The following is a 26685-nucleotide window of genomic DNA, read 5'->3' as shown; positions in this document are numbered from 1 at the left end:
TTTTATCAAGATTTATAGCCACATTCCTCCATCCAGCAAGGGAACCTGAGCCATGTGAATGGTAATGGTGGTGCTAGCATAAAGGTGGAGCTAATGATTCCCTGCCGTCCATTTGGTGTATTTGATACTCTGTTATCAGCAGGCTCGGCACTAATGGAAGATCAGTCTATGGCGTTCCACAAGGCTCCCTACTGAGACATTCTGTCAGTTGGAGCTGGACTGGTCGTGGATCAAGGGCAAGATGGAACAGCATAAGCATGGAATAGGCCAGATATCACCTAGAATGAAATTATATGGCCTGTAATAGGCATGGAATAGACAAGATATAAAGTTTTCCATGTGGATATAGGTAACACATTTATGAATATAGGTCCACATTTATGAATATATTTAAGGGGTCAGGTGCTGCTGATAACTCCAGTGTTGGAGGTAATAACAAGTGTTAAACCAATATAAATCATTATCACATTTCCCAGCATGGTCTATTGCAGGTTGATTTTTACAATTGTTTGTTTCAATAGCTATCATTTTGCATGTACATTGATTGATTAATCAATTGTATGCTACTCAAATATAAATAACATACATTTTTCCAAACCACTCCAATCTGTTACTTGGACTTATTTTAAATGCTTTAGGTAGTCTCATATATTCAGTCATTCTGAATGCAGGTTGCGGGTGAATACAAATTGCAAATGTTGGATATCCCCACTCTGGCTGGATTCCAACAGGAATTACACGTCACTTTGCAAGCCAGCATAATATGACTTGCAGGTCTGATATTGCCTATAAACCATGAGTTTCAGGTAACTATATTAGGATAAACTAGGCCCTTAAATTAAGGCCTAATTAAACATGTGTTTTATTGTGTTAAATAATGCAATTTCAATGATAACATATATTCAGTCATTCTGAATGCAGGTTTCGGGTGAATACAAATTGCAAATGTTGGAGATCCCCACTCTGGCTGGATTCCAACAGGAATTACATCACTTAGGATATCACTTGGTGAAGGACACAGGACTAAAAATGGATGAATGCAACCAACATGTCTTGAGTTTTAAATGTACCACTCACTCGAAAATCCAGGCACTATGCTTAGCTTTACACTAAGAAGTGTGTTAATTTAACAATAAAAAGTGTGGACCCATATAGACACTGGACCAGTGTTAAATGTAACACTCAGTTTTGATTTAACACTGGACCATTTGCTGTGTGTGCAGGTGTAGCTTTAATATCTCAAGAGGTGAAGATTGTAGATGAGGGGGAGTATAGAAACTGTAGACCAGGGTTTAGTAGAATACTTAGTCGATGACTCCAATGCTGGCAATATAGAGAACAATCATACTGTACAATCCTGATGAGCCAGCTCAAAACTGCACACACACAAAACATGTTAATAATGACTTGTGTCAATCTTCCTTCACTTGCTATATAAAGTAACCATTTAAAAAAAAAAACTATAGCCTCTCGTCTTGCAGCTTGAGTGGAGTGTGTACCTGTATTTGGTTTCCAGGGAGAGATAGAAATGGAAAGGGAGGAGCAGGTACAGTGTGCATCTGATGAGAGAGGGATTTCCCCACAGACAAGACCAGCACTCAGATCAAACAGAGGATCCTACATCTGCCTGCGTCCCAGAGACACCTGCGACCATAACGACTCACATCAAAACCATGAAGTGGAGAGAGAGGCATAAATCACCCTCTACAGAAGTGACAACTTAATAACCACATCACATTCATACTGGGTGGAGCATGGACACACATATTGCTACAAAAACACACACACACACACACACGTTCATACCAACATACATGTACGGAACAATCTTATACCTCTTGCCACATATAAGATATAAAACAGAAAGGTGAACGTTTCATGCACGCATACACACAACGATGGATAGTTTTATAAGATGGATAGTTTTATACACAGGCAGATCATTGAACAGCATTCAGCTACATTAAATGCACAATGATGTACACCCTCGCACATTCGCACACTCACACACACTGGCCTTGTCTAACCCCCGTTTCCTCCAAACAGAGAGAGCTTTATTGGCCATTGAGAAATGACAGCACTCACTAAAATATTTGAGGGCTTTTTCACAGATCCAAAGGGGGTCAAGGGTTCCAGATCTAATTTTCCATTGCTCTTGGTATTTACTTTTATTCCGTTTTTCCCATCATGGCCTTGGGCGGTTAAATAGCTAGCGCACTGTATTAAAATGCTTCCATATAAATGTCCTTAATATAAACACACAAATATGAAGCTGTTTGTATATATATTATGTTTCTAAGCATTACAAGCTATCCTGTTTTGGGTTTGTTTACTTTTTTCCGTCAGAGTGGGGAGGTTGGTGTAGATTGGTGTTGGCAGTGGAGCCTCGGGCCAGTTCAGAGTTGAGTTAAAGTCAGTCCTGCTGCCTAATTCTGGTCCATTAACCTTTGGTGTTGCGCTTACCTCCAGCCCTAACATAGGCCTCGACCCTTACTCCACAGTCAGTCCCCCCAAGCCCCTCTTAAACCGCTACTCTGACCCTCTCTCTCTCTCTCTCTCTCTCTCTCTCTCTCTCGCTCTCTCTCTCATTCCGTCATTATCATGACTAATACTTCCACCAGTGACTTGACTCATAATGGGCCCTGGATAAATGTGTGAACGTTACATACATAGGACTATATATATATATATATAGCTCAACAGCTCAGTTTCCTCCGTTGACTGCAGTACGAACAGAAACAATGGCATCCTATTATTCATCAGGCTCTAATTAGGCCCGTTCTGGCTGCAGCCCTACTAGTGGTCATGTGTGGTCAACAGGGACTATGGAACTAGTCTTTATTCTTTTAACGCAACCTCCGAAGGAAATTGAGATTTTTTTTGTTGCCATAACTGCAGGCAACACATATTATGGAGTGTGTTTCCATTGTAATTATGGAGTGTGGTGCTGTCTGGAGTTTGGCATGCTTTATTTCTCAGGAAGTGTAAAGCGACTCCCTACTTACTGTATGAAACGGAATTTAAATATAGCATAATTATAGCATAAAGCTCATATAAATGTGTCCTGAGCACATGTTTAAGGTCAATGATCATGATGAGATAAGAGGGCACGTGTCCATAAAGGCAGAGAGCCTGAACGAGGCTGGACAGGGGAATAGAGTTCAGCCTTGCCACATTTTAGTGGCTCATCCAAACTTGACCTCTGGTCCTCTCTTTTAAAACCACAATGTTTCACTGAACGGTTTCACTGACCGATTCTTCTGACACCCACACAGCTTCTATGAGCCTCGGCGTAAAATGCCAAACACAGTCACTTCTCTGTCTGTGAGCAATGAGCATTTCCTCCCTGACCGGTATGCGGTTTTGTCCCTGGCAATTTACAGCAAAGCACTACATTATTTTCCGATTACATTGATGACATACTTATCTGCTAACAAGTGATGTGGTGTTTCTCAACACCGTTGCTGAAGCTCACTCGGGGACCTAGTTATTTTGGCTGTTACTTTTTCTTCTCTCTCTTTTCTCCTTTTTCTTTTTCTCCCCTCTTTTTTCTTTCCCCTTTTCTACAGACAAAAACAACAACTATAAAAAAAAAGTGACACATGTTTTAATTTGCAGAAATAGAGACATATCAACAAATCGAATCAACCTGTACGCGTTACATCCAGTCCATAATGTTGGCTCACTATTTTGGGGTTCAAGTCTAAGTGAGTTTAAGTTAGGATGAGTCACAGGCAGTATTGTCCAGAAATGTCCCATAAACATGGAGCAGATAGGAAAGGTCATAATATCTGAGAATAGCTCTGGTGGTGTTTAGATACACCTCTTAGGCCTACTTTCTCGCTAGGGGCGATGTGGGTAAAGGACACAGGGACCACGATCACGACCTCTCATCATGTGAGATGGAGGAAGGAAGGGCACTGCGTTATGCAGTAGCCTATTCATCTCTGTTCTGAAGTCAGCGTGGGTTATTCATGACATGGTCATTGTAAATGCAGCATCTATTTCGTGAATATGTAATGAATGAATGGATGAATGCATTCATGAATTCATTGAGATTTAAGGCATTTTGTCTTTACAAACCCCAACGTTGTATTGGATTATTTTCCTTATGCCCGGTGCTACTGGGAAATGTTGACAGATTTGTTTAATTCCTTCATTTTCTGTCCTGTGGCTTTCACCAAGTGAGTTCCTAGGCGAGTGTTACCATTCAAATTAAACTCTTTATGACAACACATTACATGCAGTGGCTTCAGAAAGTTACAAAACCCCTTTGATTTTTTCCACATTTTGTTGTGTTACAGCCTGAATTTACAATGGATTAAATGTAGATTTTGTGTCACTGGCCTACACACCACATAATTGAGCCCGTAATGTCAAAGTGGAGATTTGTTTTTCATTTGACAAATTCATTCAAAATCAAAAGCTGAAATGTCTTCAGTCAATAAGTATTCAAGCCCCTTTGTTATAGCAAGCTTAAATAAGTTCAGGAGTGTTTTGCGGGTACTATTTAAGGAAGCTGCCAGTTGAGGAATTGTGAGGTGTCTGTTTCTCAAACTAGACACTCTAATGTGCTTGTCCTCTTGCTCAGTTGTGCACCGGGGCCTCCCATTCCTCTTTCTATTCTGGTTAGTGCCAGTTTGCACTGTTCTGTGAAGGGAGTAGTACACAGCGGTGTACGGGATTTTGAGCTTCTTGGCAATATCTCACAAGGAATAGCCTTCATTTCTCAGAACAAGAATAGACTGACGAGTTTCAGAAGAAAGGTGTTTGTTTCTGGCCGTTTTGAGCCTGTAATCGAACCCACAAATGCTGATGCTCCATTTGCTCAATTAGTCTAAAGCCGGACAGTTTTATTGCTTCTTTAATCAGAACAACGTTTTTAAGCATCATTGCAAAAGGGTTTTCTAATGATCAATTAAGCCTTTTAAAATGATAAACCTGGATTAGCTAACACAACGTGCCATTGGAACACAGGAGTGATGGTTGCTGATAATGGGCCTCTACACTTCTGTAGATATTCCATTAAAAAAAATGTCATTTACAAGATTAACACTGTATTGCTTATCAATTTTATGTTATTTTAATAGACCAAAGATGTGCTTTTCTTTCAAAAACAAAGGCATTTCGAAGTGACCCCAAACTTTTGAACGGTAGCGTATATCCCCATGAAACTGACTGAGATAAAATAATTGGTTTGCAGATTCTGCAGGGATGTCTCATGGTTGTCTTACAGTAATCTTATACTACACTATTAATATTTGGTTCTGTTATGTAGAATACTATCATTATGTGACCTTGCAGACATTGATTCAGCTTTGATCTGACTTTATTAAAAAAGCATTAATCTCCTCAGTAGCCTGTTCTCTCCGCATAAAGTCGAAAATATGCACTTGCGCAGAACATGATCTGCACATGTGCAGAAGCTTCGGGATATTTAGTCTGCCGGACTTGTACTAATTAACTAAGAATAAATATTCCATTTATAATAACAATTAGAAAAAACGTTTTCTGTCTTGCTTCAGAGGATTTGCTTTGATTTTGTTGCCTGTATGTTTTGAGTGTGGCATTTTTATTGGAATATTCACAAATACAGTAAGTGAACTTCTACTGTGTTTTATGCAGAATTTGACAGTGATATTCCAAAATACAACAAAAATTTCCCTGACATATACATTTTTCCCACAATGCATTGCAATTTACTGTAATCTACTGTATTCAGTTTATAAGTATGTTACTGCTGATTATACAGTAATTCACTGTGACAATCACATGATTTGTTTTACAGTGTACTGTACTTTCAAACATCTGTGCTAATGGGCTATTAAAAATATGTAGAAATCGCTCTGCCATTTTCTGGTTGCTAAAATTCTAATAGTTCACCTAATTTCAGTTTATGTGACAAAAAAAGCAAGTGTAAGGAAGTGTAGAGAATCTTTGTACCATCTAAACCGCTGTGAAATATATTTACCATAACCAGAATAATTTTATTTTCAGCAGTTTGTAGCTGGTGTACAAAAACGAAAGTAAAAGATGCAAAAACAAAATTTAAGAAGAAAAGCTTAGAAATAGAGCACATAGAACCGATGTATAGCTTCTTAGACTTGCTTTCAATGAGAATGACAGATCTATGACACACATTTCGGTGTGAATTTGCAGCTTATAATACATGGTTGCAGACATAAACCCTTGCAATAACTCACACGAGACTTCTCCTTTAAGACCTTTCCCTCAAGAGCCCAGTCAGTCCTTTTTTTGTGTAGATGATGGCCCTGCCTTCAGGGGGCGGGAGAGATACTGTACAAACTCTTGGAAATCTGCTCTCCGGTCAAGTGCGGTAGAGGCGTAATCAGGAGGGAACAGGGCTGAAGCGCACTGTGCCACAGAGAGCTTTGGATATTGATAAGCCTGTGACGAGGCAGCGGACAGCAAACTCCCATTGTAGGCTACGTACCACACTTGTGTGGCGCTTCATATAGAGGCGCGCCGTGCGTTATAAAGGAGAGAATAACCTCGTGTAGGCTACAACGCGTGGAAAAAGGAAAATAAAAAAGGGATTTTAATCAACTTGAAGAGTTTTGATGTCTCGAGGGATAACCTAGCATTAGCCTGTATTAATGTGTAGTATAAATAACATTTTACTAATCTAGTCTAGAATATTGTTTGTTTGTCAACTTTGTCTGATATATACAAGTAATTTAAAATGTTTGAAGATTTTTTTTCTCATTATATTGATTATTTTGTAGGATAATGTAAGATGTTTATTTTAAAGCCATAGGCTATAACATTGGGCGTTTTAATTTCGCACCTGGACTTTTAATGTATCGACTGGTGCCTTAAAAACATTTTTAAATTGTGTGATACCAAACAGTCTGAGACTATCATCACGCCTGCAGGAGATTATTGTGTTTGGAACACACCACAAACACTTCCTTGGGGATTTAAAGACATCAATTGAAAATGGACCAAATCATCTTCAAAAAAGTCGCCTTACTCCTCTAGTGGAATTTCGAACTGGGTGGACGTTCTGTGTGGGAAGCGTATCGTTGAGCAGGCTACAATTGCTAATTCACTGGATACTTTGCTGAGACGACAAGTGTAGGTGTCCGTCCACTTGCAAGGCAAGGAGTTCCAATTCCACAGAGCGAGCCGCTGTCCCCACGCCTAGTGCTGAGGGAGAGGCTCGTGCTGTTTCCATAAATGCTTGGTCTATCGCGGAGAATCCAGCCTGGGCAGCAAGATGAGCTCGTGGGTTTGGGTTCGGGTTCAGCTGCTCGCGTTGCTTGCGGCATGTCTGCGGTGGGGCAGCGCAGAGGTATGTGACAGAGTCAATTCATTCATTCAAATGTAAGCCTAATTGCCCAAAGTCCGTTGCCAAATGTATGTTTTCCTGTTTAGCTCATTTGAAAGGCTACGTTTATTTTCTTTGTTTAATTTCACTGTGAATGATCAAATTAGGGACCATTGTTGAGTATATTTGACACCAGGCCCCAATTATAGACCATTGTTGAATTTCAGGGTCATTGTATTTTAACAATGTGTGCACTAGGCCTTGTGTGCTCTCCAAACAAAAGGCACCAACTTGTTACATTCAGTAATGTTTTGTACAAAATAAATGTGAACCAGGCCCCTCACCCCTCCACTTAGTGTATGTTTGTGGCATACAACCACATGTGCACTTGTTATTGTTGATTAATTAAGCTGCGTCTTGTAAGTTAAACTGCTCATCATCTGAACCACACCTCATGACAGCTCACCTCATGGCTTTAATGCTTTAATGCTCTATATACAATTGATTTGAAACAGTCCTAAGTTTCACTTCGGGCTGTGAGGGCCTCATGGTGAGGACATCCGATTGGGCCCTGCTTGGCAAGGTAACCATAGAACAGTTACAGCACATGGCAGACCCGTCTACAGAACCTAAACTTCTTATAGTCCAGAATCCCTAAGTGAAAATAACAATCTTTCCTCCAATGCTTGTCCACATGCTCATGCTCAACATGGGCCCCTCTCCAGATTGCCTAAACGCATAAACCTGTTGATAAACATCATATGAGTGGAAGGCCAAGGCCATCTAAAATCTCACCAGACCCATCATGAAACATGCCTGGGAGCTAAGCAAGGCCAAATGTGTGTGTGTGTGTGTGTGTCCACAGGATATTTGACAGGCTAGCAATAGGATGAGCGCTTGTCACAGCAACACAACTATAAATCATTCTGATTATGCTACGGCTGACCATTGTCTTGAATCATGGTGTCGAGGGCCTTAATACACACGGCGACAGTTAAAAAGAATAGGAAGAAATGTGTTTAACTCAAGGGGAGAGGGGTCTCGTCTTGACTGCTGGAGTCGATTCGATGTACTTTGTATCGTAGCATACACAGCGAGTGTCCTAAAATTTCCTTCCTCAGGATACGTCCTGCATATGACACACATGTTAAGTGCATGGTGAATTAAACCATGGTGAGTCCCGTCCCCATTATGGCTTATGTCTTTAAGAGAGGAGATATAATTCAAGTTTGAGGGTCTCATTTTGAGACTTGAGAAGAGGCCAAAGTGGCCCTAACTTGAATATAATACTAATATAGACAGAATGTACAAAACAGTAGGGACACTTGCTCTTTCCATTACCTAGACTGACCAGGTGAATCCAGGTGAAAGCTATAATCTCTTATTGATGTCACTTGTTACATCGATTTCAATCAGTGTAGATGAAGGGGAGGAAACAGGTTAAAGAATCATTTTTAAGCCTTGAGACAATTGAGACCTGGATTGTGTATATGTGCCATTCAGAGGGTGGACGGGCAAGACAGAATATTTAAGGGCCTTTGAACGGGGTATGTTAGTAGGCACTGGTTTGTTTCAAGAACAGCAATGCTGCTGGGTTTTTCACAAGTTTGTGTATCAAGAATGGTCCACCACCCAAGGACATCCAGCCAACTTGACACAACTGTGGGAAGCATTGGTGTCAACATGGGCCAGCATCCCTGTGGAACGCTTTCGGCACCTTGTAGAGTCCATGCCCCGATGAATTGAGGCTGTTCTGGGGTCAAAAGGGAGGGGGGGGGGGGTGCAACTCAATGTTAGGAAGGTGTTCTTAATGTTTTGTACACTAAGTGTATATATACCATTTAGCAGACACTTTTATCCAAGACAACTTACAGTCATGCATTTTACATGCTAGTGGTCCCAAGAATTTAACCGACTATCCTGGCATTGCAATCACTATACTCACCCGACTGAGGTACATCGGGCCGTCTTTGGGAAGTTCACAGGATTGGGCAGTAGCGGCTGTGGGAAGAGACTATAGTGAAACAAAGCTCTGACTATGTGGGTCACAACAACATACACACACAGTCTTCAGTTATGGGAAATGGATGTTTAAACAGGGCGAAATGCGGCGCCACCCCTTCTTTGCTGGGTTTCCCAGAATGCCGTTCAGTTGCTTTCATGCTATCAGATCGATGACTTCCTTTTTATGTATTTATTTATTTATTCAACCTTTATTTAACTAGGCAAGTCAGTCCTCTAGTGTGTCTTCTTCCCAGAGCTGCCAGTGGTGTGTGTTGTCCACCACATTTGTCATGTCAAAGACTGGGCTTTTGGAGGCAGCCTTGGAGGGACGCAAATAAATGTCCCAAATCATACAAATTGCCCTGAGGACAGGTTGTTGGAGGTGGCAGTAAGGGTTGATTAGAAAGTGTTGTTAATGTATAGTCGAACTAGTCCTCTGTCATCTATCTATACATCCTCCCATCCAGTGATGTATTGGTGTACATGCCTGTAGCTAGTGATCACATGAAGTGTCTTTGAGGTATACCATCAGGGAATTCCCTCAGTCAACTAAATCCCACAGAATGGATTCTAGCTGTATAATGTAATGTCTGAATGTGTTTGTGTGTGTTCCTATAAACGTATGCATAAACCATGTGCTCATAGGCATGGTTTTAGGGAGATGTGAGAATGTGCACATGTTCAGCCGTATGTGCATTTGTGTGTGTGTGTGTACTCGCATGCCGGTAGGCAGCAAAACTAGACCCATAATCATGTATCCTTATTCCTCACCTCTCTACTCCTATAGCCTGTACCTGGCATTCCTCAGCTCAACCCACTTCCCATTAAACATCACTGGGGCAATGTATTCCCTGTTAAGTGCCCTATGTATGAAATACGGGGACTGGGACTGTCTCTGTTTCCATCTCTATTCAGAGAGATGGAGATCTACTGCATGATGGCTCTAAAATAAGTGCCTGTCTCAGTCTGTGTGATCAGAAGAATGACAGTAAATTTTAGAAGACACTGACTGTTCCAGAACTTCCAGATGTGACCCAGTCAGATGCTGACTTGTGTGTGTGATTTAGAGTTCTGATTTAGAGTTCACCAATTAGGACCAGAGTAACTCCTGGATTCCTACAGTATTATAGGGTGAAGGTTATGATTTTCTGTTTACATCAGTTGCAGGGGGTGAAGTGTTTATTTAATTTTTCCCGCCCAGACACAAATCGCCATGGCAACGGCCACTCTATGAACAAAGGCCCAGACCATAATGCGCAGCCAGCACAGTTAGAGTGCGTCCCAAATGACATTGCTAGTAGTGCACTAAATAGGGAATAGGGTGCCATTGGAGCCTCAGGCCTTAGACTGGGGCCAAGGAGAGGAAATAACTGGGATGGCTCCTCGGGGGCATCGCTACACAAATAGAGATGTTAATTTAACTCATGGCATTTTCCTTTTGTATGGCTGGACTTTCTTCAGTGCCCAACAACAATGGGGAAAAGTACATTATGTACATTAATAGTGTGCGAATGCCGTTCACGCATGGCTTCTTCCTCCTCAAAGCACTCCCCAAAGGGCTTAGTTTTATTCTCACAAGAAACTGAATGGATGAATGTAACGGACAGAGGTGGTTCGACTTGTGTTAGCTCCCTGAATGAATGCCTAGGCATTAGCTCAGAGAGCTAACTCAGTATTGTGGTGTGCATGAGACCTGGGATTCGGACCCAATAGGTCAAACAGTGGTAGACCCAGCTAGCAAGAGTTAATATCTCCATAGATGCAACTTCTTCTCCTTTATTCATCCATCCCTCCATTATCTCTCTGTTCTGATCCACCTCTCCTCCTCCTCCTCTCAATCACTCCATCCCCCACTACTTCCTGAACCCTTCCTGACTCCTGTGACCCCTAAGTATTAGCAGATGAGGTGACACAAGGCCAATAGTCATTCACCCCCTCTTAGTGGCCATTGTGAATCAAAGCAGCCATTTCCTTCATCCTCTTGTTTCATTAATGATTAGGGGGGTAAGTCGGATAACCCCCTAACCCTAACCCACACCTACCTACATGCAGTGGTGGAAAAATTGTCATACTTGAGTAAAAGTAAAGATACCTTAATAGAAAATAACTCAAGTAAAAGTGAAGGTCACCAGTAAAAGTCTAAAAGTATTTGGTTTTAAATGTACTTAAGTATCAAAAGTAAAAGTATAAATCAGACGGCACAATCTTCTTGTTTTTAAAATGTATGGATAGCCAGGAGCACACTTCAACACTCATAATAATAACACATCATTTACAAACAAAGCTTTTGTGTTTAGTGAGTCTGCCAGATCAGAAGCAGTATGGATGACCAGGGATGTTCTGTTGATAAGTGTGTGAATTGGACTGTTTTCCTGTCCTGCTTAGCGTTTCAAATGTAACCAGTACTTTTGGATGTCAAGGAAAATGTATGGAGTAAAAAAAGCACAATATTTTCTTTAGGAATGTAGTGAAGTAAAAAATAAAACATTTCAGAAATAGTCAAGTAAAGTACAGATACCCTCCAAAACTACTTAAGTAGTACTCTAAAATATTTGTACTTAAGTACTTTACACCACTGCCTACATGTACCACTGCTGTTGTCTCTTTGCTTACATATCTACACAGAATAAATGGGGAAGCTGAGAAAATATTTGATTTGGGAGAATCTAGTTTTATTCCTGTCTCATCTCTTTCTCTTAGGGGGATCCTCTCCCTCCAGGTTTGGTGGAGCTGGTTAGGAGCAACCCTATCTCTTCCATAGAGGACCTGCAGCTGCTGCTGCTCAGTGACTCCGTAGGTAAATATCTCGAACGTTGTACTATGCTGATACTCATCAACATGCATATGCATTTTAGCAGAATCGGTTTACAAAGAAACCTACTGTCATAGGTGCATATATGTTTACGTATGGGTGGCCCTGGGATTCAAACCCACATCCTGGCTCCCGAAGCCTAATGCTCTAACAACTGAGCTGTACAGGACCACAAGCCAGCCAGACACACTGGTCACGCCATGAGATGGACTAACCCGACCAACAGAGACTGAGGGAAAGAAAGTGAAAACTGTTGTCACGTGATGCCCAGATTTCATTCCCAACAGGGACAGGCCAACGTCACACACAGTAAATACTATAAACAGAATCTCACAGACTGACTAACAGACAAACCGTCAGTGACACAGAGGGCAGAAAGACTTCTTAAATAGATACACATATTCCCATCATTGAATAGCGTACATCACATACAGTCAACACTATATACAAACTCAACGAGATAAGAGAAACAAAGAGGGAACTATTCAGTGTCTCAAGATACAAAAACATACAAACATGAGGTCATGACAGAAAGAAATTGCCACACAAACAGACATCTATTAAGGGGAAGCTCAACTTGTAAACAATGCCTCAAAACTCTCTCATAAACACACGCATGCACCGTACACAGATGCATGCACGTGCGCCCGCACACACACATACACACAGAGAGAGTAAAAGTCATAACCCCCTAAAACATTTTTTTTTTTAAATAAACAATTGAAGCAACGAGCTGATTAGATCTGTAAACTAATATTGGATTGGATTGTTTTTTGTCAGATGAGGATTTCTCGGACGATTTTTTGCCGAGTGGACAACACTCCAACAACACTAGCAACCGATTGCCAAGGAGTCTGGGTGAGTTTTCAACTTCCTCATAGTCTCTGACGCTAGGCTATAATTCCACATATTTCCGTCACTCATGTTGACTTGGGTGGTTTTGGACAGCTATATCTAATCCAAAATGAGTTGTGTAATGCATGTTGTGGTAAAGAAACATATAAAGTATGTCACCATATTGCCATTCATTAGTTATTTGCTGAACAAACGCCTTATGACCTGCAACTCCAAGTTACACTCCAGCACGTATGAAGATTCATGCATACACTGTTTCAATAGCATGTGATTTCTTTAAACAGCATAAGTAATATACCTTCAGTAGAATTAGTGTAAACTAAATGTTTTATACATTTTGAGGCCTATGTGCTGGCTGTTTTGTATGCACTGAGCAGTGTAGATGGTAGGCTTTTAACATTAAGCCTGAGGCTCCAGCACATTTACAATTATGTGTCTGATTTGCTGATTAATGTACACTGTCCCATCTTATGAAACCTGTCTGTAATATGGGAGGTTTTAAATGGTCCGTCTGTCTGTCTGTCTTTGTTGTCTCAGACGCCCAGCCGGCTCAGCAGGCACTATGTAAGGTGAGGACAGAGGTGATGGAGGTGACCCGTGCCATGTTGGACCGCAGCAACGCCAACTTCATGTTGTGGCCTCCCTGTGTGGAGGTACAGCGATGCTCTGGCTGCTGCAACACCAAGAGCCTGCAGTGTGTCCCCGTGCTGACCCACACCAGGCACCTACAGGTACATATACACCACCCCCCATCTCAACACCTGTCCTCTACCCTGAAACTTTTCCCCAGGTTGTTTCTGTAAAAGAGAATGTTCTCAGCTGACTTAGGCCTACCTGGTCAAATAAAGGATTAGTCATAAAAAATAAAAAGCGATTTAGTCGTTTTGAATCTCCCGCCTCCTCCTCCTCACTAGGTGATGAAGATCCAGTACGTGGACAAGCGGCCCAACTACTCCAAGGCAGTCGTCTCGGTCCACGACCACGTGGAGTGTCGCTGCCAGCCTGCCCCTCGTCCCCCGGCCGCCCCCAAGAAGAAGTCCACGCCCCGCAGACAGCAGAAAGACAACAAAGGAGAGGGCCATCCAGCCACGGCCAGATCCAAGGAGGAGCTGCACCGCAGAGATGAGCTGAAGCACAACCAGAGGATCCAGCTGGAAGACCTGCTGGACCAGCACTGGAACCCCAAGGACACCTCCTCAGACGCAGGGGAGAGGAAAGGGGGCTATGGGCTGGACCATGACAAGATGGATCCTCAGTGGGTGCTTAACGCTACCAGACAGCTGGGGGATAACGAGTGGACCGAACCTCGACATCACGATGACATGGAGGAGGGGAGAGACAGTAGTAGTGTCAACGGCACTACAACCGCAATGGACATCGACATGGCACAGCTTGACCACGAGAAAAGAGACAGGGTCGAGACGCGTGGGGACTCGCTATTTAACATTACTGAGGGAAATGTCAGTAGGGGAGATAGGCAGCAGGGTAGTCTGAGCCTCAGCGAAGAGGAGGGAGACCAAGAGACACAGAGACAAGCCACACAAACACAGAGTCCCTCGCTACGCACCAACACATCAAAGCAACAGCGACATGGGACCAACTCCTCCTCAGAGGAAACCAAAAGCAGAGAGGGAGCCAATCAAAGAACAGAACAGCAATTCCATCCTACGGAGGAAACCAATCAGAGGCCCGAGAGCAGATTCCCTCCCCTTGAGGAAGCTGATCAAAGACGTAAAGACAATGAGACCCCTGATTCAGAGAGGAGCCTCCAGCACGCTCTCCAACTGGAACAGGAGAAGCTAGAGGAGGAGAGGAAGGAGCTGTTGTTACTCCACAGGAGGCTGGACGATGAGAAGGAGCTCCTGAGACGCGAGCAACAGAAAGAACAGCAAGAAGAAGAGGAGCAGCAGTACCATCGGCCTAATCATAAACATCAAACTCAAACCACCACAAAAAGAACAGGTAGATAGAGAACATTGTGAGCTAGCAAGTGTGTGGTGTGTGGCTGTGTCTGTGTGTGTGTGTATATGTGTTTTGGATTTATGTTTCTCAGTTTCATGTGTATTCCAAACTGTTAAATCATCTGAATCTAATATTCTCCTATTCTCCCAGACACAGTTTCGCCCACATCGACGCGAGCGCCCTCAGTCCTGGCTGGTCCCCGGCCACCTGCTCGGCCCGGCCCAACTAGGAAGAGAATGAGGAAGAACAACCGCAAGCGTATCAGCAAGGCTGCAATGAGAGCAATGCTAATGTAGAACCTACAATCTCTCTGAAGGTAAGAGATAGAACGGATAGAAACGGTTTCCTAACACAAATACTTTCCAAACCCATTCAAATACTTTCCAAGTACTTTCAAATACCACAAATACTTTCCAAGTACTTTCAAATAACACTTTCAAATACTTTTTTGGGCAAGGTATTTGCAAACAGTTTTCAAATACTTTCCTAACCCTTTTACATACTTTCCACAGAAAAGTGTATATTCATATACAAAAACTATATTCTACACGAGCCTGGTCTAGAATATAACCATTTTAACCATTTTTCTGTTTCTCCTTCTCATCCAGGGAGTGATGCTCTCTGTGTTTGTTGTGGACAATCCAGTGGCGACACCGAGCAGTTCATTCCTTTCTTATGAGTTAATATTCGAGTGTCAGTAACCTGCTCGTCCTGTGACCGTGAGGTATTCCCTAATAGTACTAATGATTGTCTGGTGAACCCAAAACAAACCCTTGGGCGGAAAGAAATATGGGACAAGAAGAATGGGATGTAAATACATACGAGGTTGAGGTGATCCATCAACATATGTCTGATCCATCAACATATGTCTGATCCATCAACATATGTCTGATCCATCAACATATGTCTGATCCATCAACATATGTCTGATCCATCAACATATGTCTGATCCATCAAAAGATGATCTCCTATTAACAACAAGATGTTCCCCCAGTCGGATCAAGAACCGTGGAACGTCGGAACAGAACATTCAAACCACATTAGAACTTTGGAACAGATCATTGGAACAACATTAGAACTTTGGGAGATATCATCGGAACACTGGATGAACGTTGGAACGTTCACAAGGATGTTGGACTGTCGTTGGACTCAGTGCTATTGGACCTCCCTCGTGACTTTTGAACAGCATAGTAAACCACTCCAGTCAGTAGAGATCAAGTCGGTTAAAAACTCTTCACATTCTCATCCAAGGCATGGTTTATTATCCCAAGAAGTGGACAGATCATGCTTGTCAAGAAGACCAAAGAGAGAGAGCATTTTTATGTCAGTTCCCTATGAGCACAAGACGTTGTTTTTTCCTTTGAAAATACTTTTAAAAAAAATACATATTTCAAAAATGTTGCTTCCTGGGTTCTGACATGGAAGAAGACATTTTATTTTTCGGACTAGAAAGGTACAATGATAGAGGACCGGGAAAATACCATGGCAAGCAGATATTACAGGGACAATGGGAATGAAATTATGACATTTATATGAGCTAGGACTGTTGGAATGACTGGTAGTCTTGACTGATGTGTGCAGTATCCCTACAATTGTGCTTAAGCTGCTCTATATGTTCTAGTCTATTCCTGCACTAAGGAAGGTCAATAGAACTACGCAGCAAAGATATTGCATGTCTCAATAGTTACACAATGTAGAATCTCGTTTTTCTATACACATATTTAATTGTATTTAATTTGATCTAAAACACTGGAATTCCATCAACAACAATGCACAGGTTTGCATTCTCATGTTCAGCCGAGGCTTCCACACTTCTTTCGGAGAATGGGATTAAAACAAGATACAAGGTGCTAAAAACAGGGTTGCATTACACCTTTATGTCTGTCTTTAACATGATGTATTCCTTATATCACATAGGTCTCATGTCTTCATTTTCAATAGGATTACTGCATATGAAGCATTTTGGGGGTTGAATATCGATCCCTGTTCCGGTCTCAATATAATTTGAGCTGTCAGCCTTTGTGCGCACAGACCATAGCCCAGATTCAATCAGATCAAGCGTTATGTTTTGGCTGTGTCAGAGGAGGAACTGCATTGGAGCTGTCAAATTGGCCCGAAGTTCAGAACAAGAAAGTGGCGGCTATATATAAATAATTACGCTCAGGTTGAAAACTGATTAATCAAATGATGGGATTTTCATCATCCTAATGGAGGTGTAGATTACATCTCACATTCCAGTGTTCCAACTTGCTAACAAGGCTGCATAGGATTTCTGTTCGTGAGACTCAGCCAATGGCAATGTCCGCTTTAGGTATTAACGCCGGGGACTCAGTTCCACCTCTGACACTGCCAAAACAACCGCCATGGGAATGTTGGCTAAAGCGGACACGGATCTGATCGAATTGAGCCCAATGTAACTACAAAGAAAAGCTTTGAAAAAGGGGAAAAGGTGTTGCCTGCCATTCACTGTCTGTATGATAGACAGGTTATGGTAATGATTTTGTGTTGTCGTATAGCTCTGTGTGTCAGTGTGGTTGTGCGTGTGTATGTGCCTGTCTGTGCCCGCGCGTGTGTGCAATATGCGTGTGGGTATGCCCGTGTGAGAGTATATGTAAGTATGTGAACAGAATCATATTTATGTATTTGATCGCTAACACTCATGAGTCCATAAATCAGATAGTCCCTTATTCTTAATGCTCACTGCTAACCAGTCCTTGTCTGCATAGGGAACAGTAGAGCATCAGACCTTCTGTATCCTGAGGCTGCGTTGCTTTATTTCATTTATTTGGTGAATAATCTAACACTACAATTTGAAGAGAAGAAGTGCCCCGATAAAAATGTCAGAAGTTAAAAGCAGCATGGGCCAGATGTGTCAAGCAAAGAAGCTCAGTGCTTGTGTGTGGGCCACTGCTGGTCCACTGTCAGGTAAAGTGTTCTCACTTCAAATAGCCTAACTACCAGACAAACTTATTTTAAATATTGAAAATGTGGCATGTGTCATAATGCCTTCTTTCAACTGTAATTAGTTATTGTCTGTTTTGTTATGAGTTATCAAAAAATGAATGTTGTGATAATGGCCACTTAATTCTATTTTGATATGATTATAAAAAAACATATGTGAGAAAGTATACTTGTGCTGTGAGCTGTTGTCCTGCTTTTTGTGTTGTGAAGTAAGAGAAGCTACCCACTGGGCACCGACGTCAGTTCAACGTCTAGTTTTGATTTACATTTGGTTGAGTTGTCAACTAAGGTGAATTCAAGTTTCAAGTTGTAATGTCACGTGCACAAGTACAGTGAAATGCCTTTCTTGCTAGCTCCAAACCCAACAATGCAGTAATCTATCTCCATAGCTAGGTTTCCATCCAATTGGCGACAGATTTACATTCAGTTTTAATGTACTGAATAAAAATCTAAAGTTCAATGTGTTTCCATCACATTTCAACTCTCCTGATAGTTAGCCAACAGCTCGTAGATACAGTGCGGGAAGTCTGTGAGGTCAGTGTTGCTTGGGACCGGCAAAAGTGACCCAAAAGAGACACTGGCAAAATAAAACATTAACATTTTTAACCATAACATTTTTTTACATTTTTACATCTACATTAACAATCTAAATGGACCAAAAAGAGACAATAGAAATAAGTGACCATGGCAATGTGAGAAAATTATGGTAACTAGTCTGGCCCTATTTCAGGTTAATTGTTTTTTAAAAATGTAATCCAGGGTGGGATCAGCCAGCGGCGGCTTACCGCATGCACGATTCATTTGCAGTCTGGACGCGGAGGGGTGAACATATCTTGCTCTGACTGCAGCTGGGAGGGACTGTTGCGAGAGTACTGGGCTGCCTGTGAGTGCTTTGGGACGGGAGTGGGGCCCACGGCAGCACCGACTGCTCGTTGAGAAGAGTAAGAACGATGCGTGCTTTCACGTCAGTCTCCAAAAGTCTCCAATAACACCATAAAAAGTTGATAGATTTGTTGCTTGTCGCTTTTTTGAAAATGTGTCGCTAGAGGGGTCTGAATACTCGCTAAATATAGCGACAAAGTCGCTAAATTGGCAACACTGTGTGAGGTTAGGCATGTCTACATGATGAGATTATTATGGATAAGAGCCAGACAATATTTTTGCAGTCAAGCATCATCCATCATGTCACCAGAATAAGACCTTCGATATTTTATGGAAAGGAGCATCAAAATCAGTGTGCACTTTCACCACCCTGTGAAGTTCATCATCATTTATTTAATCTGTAGACTAATAAACTGCATGGTTTCTCGAGTCATAGTGGGAGGACCACACACAATATCATCGCGTGACTCCAAATTCACTTCGATATGATGGCTATTAGGGCATTAAGATGTTTCTACCACCATTTCTCGCATTAACTAATTTTACCGACACCAAAAGATCCCAACATGGCAACGATCTGTCGGCATTTATAAAATTGTACCAACTCAACGTTTATATCCAAGGACAAATTAGCTAGCAACAGCAAGCTAGCTAAATAGGACAAATTAGCTAGCAAGTGCAAGCTAACTAGCTAAATTGCCATACATGTTTAATGCTGTTCGACCTGTCCCCAAATTAATGTCATTGGTTCAGAGTTTGTTTTGTTATTTTAACCTGCGTGTCATGATCGCGTTTGGTGTAGGGGGGCGAAATACATTTATGCACGGTAGTGCACGATGGCGTATGCGCGCAGCCGGTTTGGGTTCCGTGTAAGTGTCACATGATCTCAGTATATTTACACCTGTTCTGAAAGGTCTCAGAGTCTGCAACACCACTAAGCAAGGGGCATCACCAAGCAAGCGGCACCATGAAGACCCAAGGAGCTCTCCAAACAGGTCAAAGACACAGTTGTGGAGAAGTACAGATCAGGGTTGGGTTATAAAAAAATATCCCAAACTTTTAACATCCCACGGAGCACAATTTAAATCTGTTATTAAAAAATGGATAGAATATGGCACCACAACAAACCTGCCAAGAGAGGGCTGCCCACCAAAACTCACAGACCAGGCAAGGAGGGCATTAATCATAGAGGCAAGAAAGACACCAAAGATAACCCTGAAGGAGCTGTAAAGCTCCACAGCGGAGATTGGAGTATCTGTCCATAGGACCACTTTAAGCTGTACACTCCACAGAGCTGGGCTTTACAGAAGAGTGGCCAGAAAAAAGCCATTGCTTAAAGAAAAAAATAAACAAACACGTTTGGTGTTCACCAAAAGGTATGTGGGAGACTCCCCAAACATCAGTCTTCTAGAGATTTGAGACTGGGACGGAGATTAGGAGGCCTGCGTCTTGTGACTGTAGCGTATGTGTAGGTATGAACGGCAGGACCAAATCAGAAAGATAGGAGGCGCAAGCCCGTGTAATGCTTTGTAGGTTAGCAGTAAAACATTGAAATCAGCCCTTGCATTAACAGGAAGCCAGTGTAGGGAGGCTAGTACTGGAGTAAAATTATCAAATATTTTGATTCTAGTCAGGATTCTGGCAGCTGTATTTAGCACTAACTGAGGTTTATTTAGTTCTTTATCCAGGTAGCTGGAAAGTAGAGCATTGCAGTAGTCTAACCTAGAAGTAACAAAATAATGGAAACATTTTTCTGCATCATTTTTGGACAGAAAATGCCTGATTTTTGCAATGTTACGTAATTGGAAAAAAGCTGTGCTAGAAACAGTCTTGATATGTTCATCAAAAGAGAGATCAAGGGTCCAGAGTAACGCCGAGGTCCTTCACAGTTTTATTTGAGACGACTGTACAACCATCAAGATTAATTGTCAGATCCAACAGAAGATCTCTTTGTTTCTTGGGACCTAGAACAAGCATCTCTGTTTTGTCAGAGTTTAAAAGTAGAACGTTTGCAGCCATCCACTTCCTTATGTCTGAAACACAGGCTTCCAGCGAGGGCAATTTTGGGGCTTCACCATGTTTCATTGAAATGTACAGCTGTGTGTCATCTGCATAGCAGTGAAAGTTAACATTATGTTTTCGAATGACATCCCCAAGAGGTAAAATATATAGTGAAAACAATAGTGGTCCTAATACGGAACCTTGAGGAACACCAACATTTACAGTTGATTTGTCAGAGGACAAACCATTCACAGAGACAAACTGATATCTTTCCGACAGATAAGATCTATACCAGGCCAGAACTTGTCCGTGTAGACCAATTTGGGTTTCCCATCTCTCCAAAAGAATGTGGTGATCGATGGTATCAAGAGCAGCACTATGGTCTAGGACCACGAGGACAGATGCAGAGCCTCGGTCTGACGCCATTAAAAGGTAATTTACTACCTTAACAAGTACAGTCTCAGTGCTATGATGGGTGCTATGATGGGTCTAAAACCAGACTGAAGCATTTCGTATACATTGTTTGTCTTTAAGAAGGCAGCTTTTTCTAACATTTTTGAGAGGAATGGGAGATTCGATATAGGCCGACAGTTTTTTCTATTTTCTGGGTCAAGGTTTGGCTTTTTCAAGAGAGGCTTTATTACTGCCACTTTTAGTGAGTTTGGGACACATCCAGTGGATAGAGAGCCATTTATTATGTTCAACATAGGAGGACCAAGCACAGGAAGCAGCTCTTTCAGTAGTTTAGTTGGAATAGGGTCCAGTATGTAGCTTGAAGGTTTGGAGGCCATGATTATTTTCATCATTGTGTCAAGAGATATAGTACTAAAACACTTGAGTGTCTCTCTTGATCCTAGGTCCTGGCAAAGTTGTGCAGACTTCAGACAACTGAGCTTTGGAGGAATGCACAGATTTAAAGAGGAGTCCGTAATTTGCTTTCTAATGATCATGATCTTTTCCTCAAAGAAGTTCATTAATTTATTACTGCTGAAGTAAAAGCAATCCTCTCTTGGGGAATGCTGCTTTTTAGTTAGCTTTGTGACAGTATCAAAAATACATTTCGGGTTGTTCTTATTTTCCTCAATTAAGTTGGAAAAATAGGATGATCGAGCAGCAGTGAGGGCTCTTCGATACTGCACAGTACTGTCTTTCCAAGCTAGTCGGAAGACTTCCAGTTTGGTGTGGCACCATTTCCGTTCCAATTTTCTGGAAGCTTGCTTCAGAGCTCGGCTTTTTCCTGTATACCAGGGAGCTAGTTTCTTATGACAAATGTTTTTTATTTTTAGGGGTGCAACTGCATCTAGGCTATTGCGCAAGGTTAAATTGAGTTCCGCAGTTAGGTTGTTGACTGATTTTTGTCCTCTGACGTCCTTGGGTAGGCAGAGGGAGTCTGGAAGGGCATCAAGGAATCTTTGGGTTGTCTGAGAATTTATTGCACGACTTTTGATGCTACTTGGTTGGGGTCTGAGCAGACTATTTGTTGCGATTGCAAACGTAATAAAATGGTGGTCCGAACATTAAGATCCACAACATTTATTCCATGGGGATAGCTGAGCTGACTACACTGACTGTGCTAGTGGCAGACTCCGCTAAGCCTGCTGCCTGGCCTGCACCCTATTTCATTGTGGAGCTAGGGGAGTTAGAGACCTGTCTACGTTCGTAGATAAGATGAGAGCACCCCTCCAGCTAGGATGGAGTCTGTCACTCCTCTACAGGCCAGGCTTGGTCCTGTTTGTGGGAGAGTCCCAGAAAAAGGGCCAATTATCTACAAATTCTATCTTTTGGGAGGGGCAGAAAACAGTTTTCAACCAGCGATTGAGTTGTGAGACTCTGCTGTAGAGCTCATCACTCCCCCTAACTGGGAGGGGGCCAGAGACAATTACTCGATGCCGACACCGTTCTAGCTGATTTACACGCTGAAGCTACAGTATGTTGCGCTTGGTGACCTCTGACTGTTTCATCCTAACATCATTGGTGCCGACGTGGATAACAATTTAGTGGATAACGTGGATAACAATTTTTTGTTTGTTTCACAAAAAATATATATTTTGCATCCTCAAAGTGGTAAGCGTGTTATGTAAATCAAATTATAACCCCCCCCACTGTACCTGTTCCCATCACAGCTGTCATTATATATTTTTTTATATGGCATGACTTTACTCCAGAGGAGGCTCGTGGGAGGAGCTATAGGAGGATGGGCTTATTGTATGGTTGGACTGGAATAAATGGAAAGCATATCAAACACATCAAACATATGGGAACCATATTCCATTCCAGACTTTACAATGAGCTCGTCCTCCTATTGCTCCTCCCACCAGCCTCCAATGCTTTACTCATATAGAAACTGTGGATGGAAATGTGTAGGACTACAAATAACATAATGTAGAACAAAAACAGAAGAAATAAAAATAAGAAATAAGATAAGAACACAAAAAAGTAAGAAGCTATATACAGAGTCAGTTCCAATACCATATTTACAATTTGCAGAGATACTGGAGTGATAGAGGTAAACATGTGTAGGGGTAAGGTGACTAGGCATCAGGATATATGATAAACATTGTAGCAGCAGCGTAAAGTATGATTGTATGTGAGTGTGTGTGCATGTTATGTGTGTGTCGGAGTGTGCATGAGTGAGTAGAGTCCTGTGAGTGTGCAAAGACACAATCTAAATAAAGAGTGCATGAATGTAAATAAAATACAAGGGTCAACACAGTCTGGGCATTCATTCTGTTAGCTATTTAGCAGTCTTACGGCTCATAGCCTTGAAATCAAGGGAAGCCAGCGAGCATTTGGCCTCCCTTGATGAAAAAAAGTATAAAATAAAAGCCATACAGCATTGAGCTAAACTGTGAACGGTCCTGGTGCACCCAAAAAAGGTGTCAAGTGAAGCCAATTTGGCTTCAAGCCTATCACAGAGAAATTTGTCATTGATAGGAAACAACTTGAATTGATGCATCTCGTTGTGTTGTTGTCCTCCATTGGCTAGCTAGCTAGCTATAATTGGCCCCTTTTCTAAATTAGCCATGGATGGAGATAGGGATTTGGACTTTTCCAATTTTTTTTTCTTAATTCTCTGTACTGGCCAATGATTATAACGACGATTCTGATCCAACCATAAAATACATTGTGCACCCGGACTGAGGTTGGATGGTCATTATGTAGCTGGATGTAGAAGGCTAACACTAACTAGCTAACGTTGCACACGAAGAGAAGTTAGGCTAGCCTAGTGGTTAGAGTGTTGGACTAGTAACCGGAAGGTTGCAAGTTCAAACCCCTGAGCTTACAAGGTACAAATCTGTCGTTCTGCCCCTGAACAGGCAGTTAACCCACTGTTCCTAGGCCGTCATTGAAAATAAGAATTTCTTCTTAACTGACTTGCCTGGTTAAATAAAGGTAAAAAAATAAAAAGCATTTTAGCCAGGTAGACTAGGACAACTAAAAATAAAAGTGTGTACTGTATGACAGACTGATCGTTTCGGCAATGTGAATGAGAGGAGGATGGCATTGCCGTTTCTCTACAAGTAGGTTGAGTCAACATGTTTTTTTCTACTTGCACGAATGCATAAACACTCACACACAGAACCATGGACAGCCACATCACATTTAGCTTACATTGATTGGCCTTAATTGTTTTTGGTATCTTTTAGTTGACACTGTATTAGACTAAGCATAGGTGATTAGATTATCAAATCAAACTCTAATTATCACTTGCACCGAATACATGTGTAGACCTTACCGTTAAATGCTAACTTACAAGCCCTTAACCAACATTGCATTTCAAGAAAGAGTTTAGAAAATATTTACCAAATAAACTAAAGTAAAAAATAATGAAAAGCAACACAATAAAATAACAATAACGAGGCTATATACATGGGGTACCAGTACCAAGTCAATGTGTGGGGGTACAGGTTAGTCGAGGTAATTTGTACATGTAGGTAGGGGTGAAGTGACTAAGCATAGATAATAAACAGCGAGTAGGAGGGGGGGTCAATATAAATAATCCGGTGGCCATTTGATTAATTGTTCAGCAGTCTTATGGCTTGGGGGTAGAAGTTGTTAAAGAGCCTTTTGGTCCTAGACTTAGTGCTCCGGTACCGCTTGCCGTGCAGTAGCAGAGAAAACAAAGTCTATGACTTGGGTGATTGCAGACTCTGACAATGTTTTGGGCTTTCCTCTGACACCGTCTAGTGTTTAGGTATTGGATGTCAGGAAGCTTGGCCCCAGTGATGTACTGGGCTGTACGCACTACCCTCTGTAGCGCCTTACAGCCAGATACCGAGCAGGATGATCTCGATGGTGCAGCTGTAGAACTTTTTGAGGATCTGGGGACCCATGCCAAATCTTTTCAGTATCCTGAGGGGGAAAAGGTGTTGTCATGCCCTCTTCACTACTGTCTTGGTGTGTTTGGACCATGATAGTTTGTTGGTGATGTGGACACAAAGGAACTTGAAACTCTCGACCCGCTCCACTACAGCCCCGTCAATGTTAATGGGGGCCTGTTAGGCCCGCCTTTTCCTGTAGTCCACGATCAGCTCCTTTGTCTTGCTCACATTGAGGGAGAGATTGTTGTTTCTGACCTCCTCCCTATAGGCGTATCATCGTTGTCGGTGATCAGACCTACCACTGAGGTGTTGTCAGCAAACTTAATGATGTTGTGGGAGTCGTGTTTGGCCACGCAGTCGTGGGTGAACAGGGAGTACAGGAGGGGACTAAGCACACACCCCTGACGGGCCCCAGTGTTGAGGATCAGCGTAGCAGACGTGTTGTTGCCTACCCTTACCACCTGGGGGCGGTCCGTCAGGAAGTCCAGGATCCAGTTGCAGAGGGATGTGTTTAGTCCCAGGGTTCTTAGCTTAATGATGAGCTTTGTGGGCACAATGGTGTTGAACGCTGAATGAATATCATTCTCACATAGGTGTTCCTTTTGTCCAGGTGGGAAAGGGCAGTGTGGAGTACAATTGAGATTGCATCATCTGTGGAGCTGTTGGGGCGGTATGCAAATGGAGTGGGTCTAGGGTATCCGGGAGAAAGCTGTTGATGTGAACCATGACCATCCTTTCAAAGCACTTCGTGGCTACCGATGTAAGTGCTACGGGGCGGTAATCATTTAGGCAGGTTACCTTCACTTCCTTGGGCACAGGGACTATGGTGGACTGCTTGAAACATGTAGGTATTACAGACTCGGTCACGGAGAGGTTGAAAATGTCAGTGAAGACCCTTTGCCAGTTGGTCATCGCATTCATATGTTTATATGTTGAAGTTGAAATGGTGCTGGAATAGTGGAGGCAGTTCCTGAGTTCTTTGCAACTTGCAGTAACTCTCTGTGGTTCTAAATCAATAGTTGGAATGTTGGAAACATGAACTTTCTTGACCATGCTGTAGGACATGTAACTATTTGATACATGCAATATGCTTTGTGGACTTTACTGGACAGAGGTTGTTCTCCGGTATTGTGAAGAAACAAAGGTTTTGTTGAATTTATTCTGCCACTGTGTCTTCTTATTAAGTTATAGAGCAAACAATGTAATTATCACAACACATAGGTTGTAATATTTTTTTTTCTTTTCTGGCTTATTCACTTCCCACTGTTTTTACCCACGTATCGCTACTGTTGGTGATAGAAGCTGTTCAGGAGCCATTTGGCGTCAGACTTGATGCACCGGTACCGCTTGCCGTGCAGAAGCAGAGATAACAGTCTATGGCTTGGGTGGCCTTCCGGGCCTTCCTTTCACACTGCCTGATATAGAGGTCCTGGATGGCAGGGACCGCGGCCCCAGTGATGTGCTGGGCTGTCCGCACCACCCTCTGTAGTGCCATGCGATTGAAGGTGGTGCTGTTGTCATACCAAACAGTGATGCATCCAGTCAACAAAAAAAACTTTTTAGCTTCCTGAGGGGGAAGAGGCGCTGTGGTGCCT

General features: G+C 42.2%; 1 protein-coding gene across 1 annotated transcript; it reads left to right on the top strand.

Moving 5' to 3' along the window:
• Positions 1–6274: 6274 nt before the first annotated feature.
• On the top strand, positions 6275–18052 carry LOC115110112 (trichohyalin-like). Its single transcript, XM_029635483.2, has 7 exons — positions 6275–7315; positions 11996–12092; positions 12888–12965; positions 13500–13693; positions 13877–14924; positions 15075–15240; positions 15533–18052. The coding sequence occupies exons 1-6, from the start codon at positions 7241–7243 to the stop codon at positions 15218–15220; spliced, it is 1638 nt and encodes a 545-aa protein (XP_029491343.2). The 5' UTR covers positions 6275–7240; the 3' UTR covers positions 15221–15240; positions 15533–18052.
• Positions 18053–26685: the final 8633 nt, after the last annotated feature.

This window comes from Oncorhynchus nerka, linkage group LG26 (genome assembly GCF_034236695.1).
Source record: "Oncorhynchus nerka isolate Pitt River linkage group LG26, Oner_Uvic_2.0, whole genome shotgun sequence".
NCBI lineage: Eukaryota > Metazoa > Chordata > Actinopteri > Salmoniformes > Salmonidae > Oncorhynchus > Oncorhynchus nerka.
This window is presented reverse-complemented; position numbering and strand designations above follow the sequence as displayed.

What these genes read in the sequence shown, in the direction of transcription:
- LOC115110112 (XM_029635483.2), top strand. Translation starts at nt 7,241, where the DNA reads ATGAGCTCGTGGGTTTGGGTTCGGGTTCAGCTGCTCGCGTTGCTTGCG. An exon ending in CCGATTGCCAAGGAGTCTGG is followed by an intron (nt 12,966 to 13,499) that starts GTGAGTTTTCAA and finishes TTGTTGTCTCAG; the next exon opens with ACGCCCAGCCGGCTCAGCAG. An exon ending in CCCACACCAGGCACCTACAG is followed by an intron (nt 13,694 to 13,876) that starts GTACATATACAC and finishes CCTCCTCACTAG; the next exon opens with GTGATGAAGATCCAGTACGT.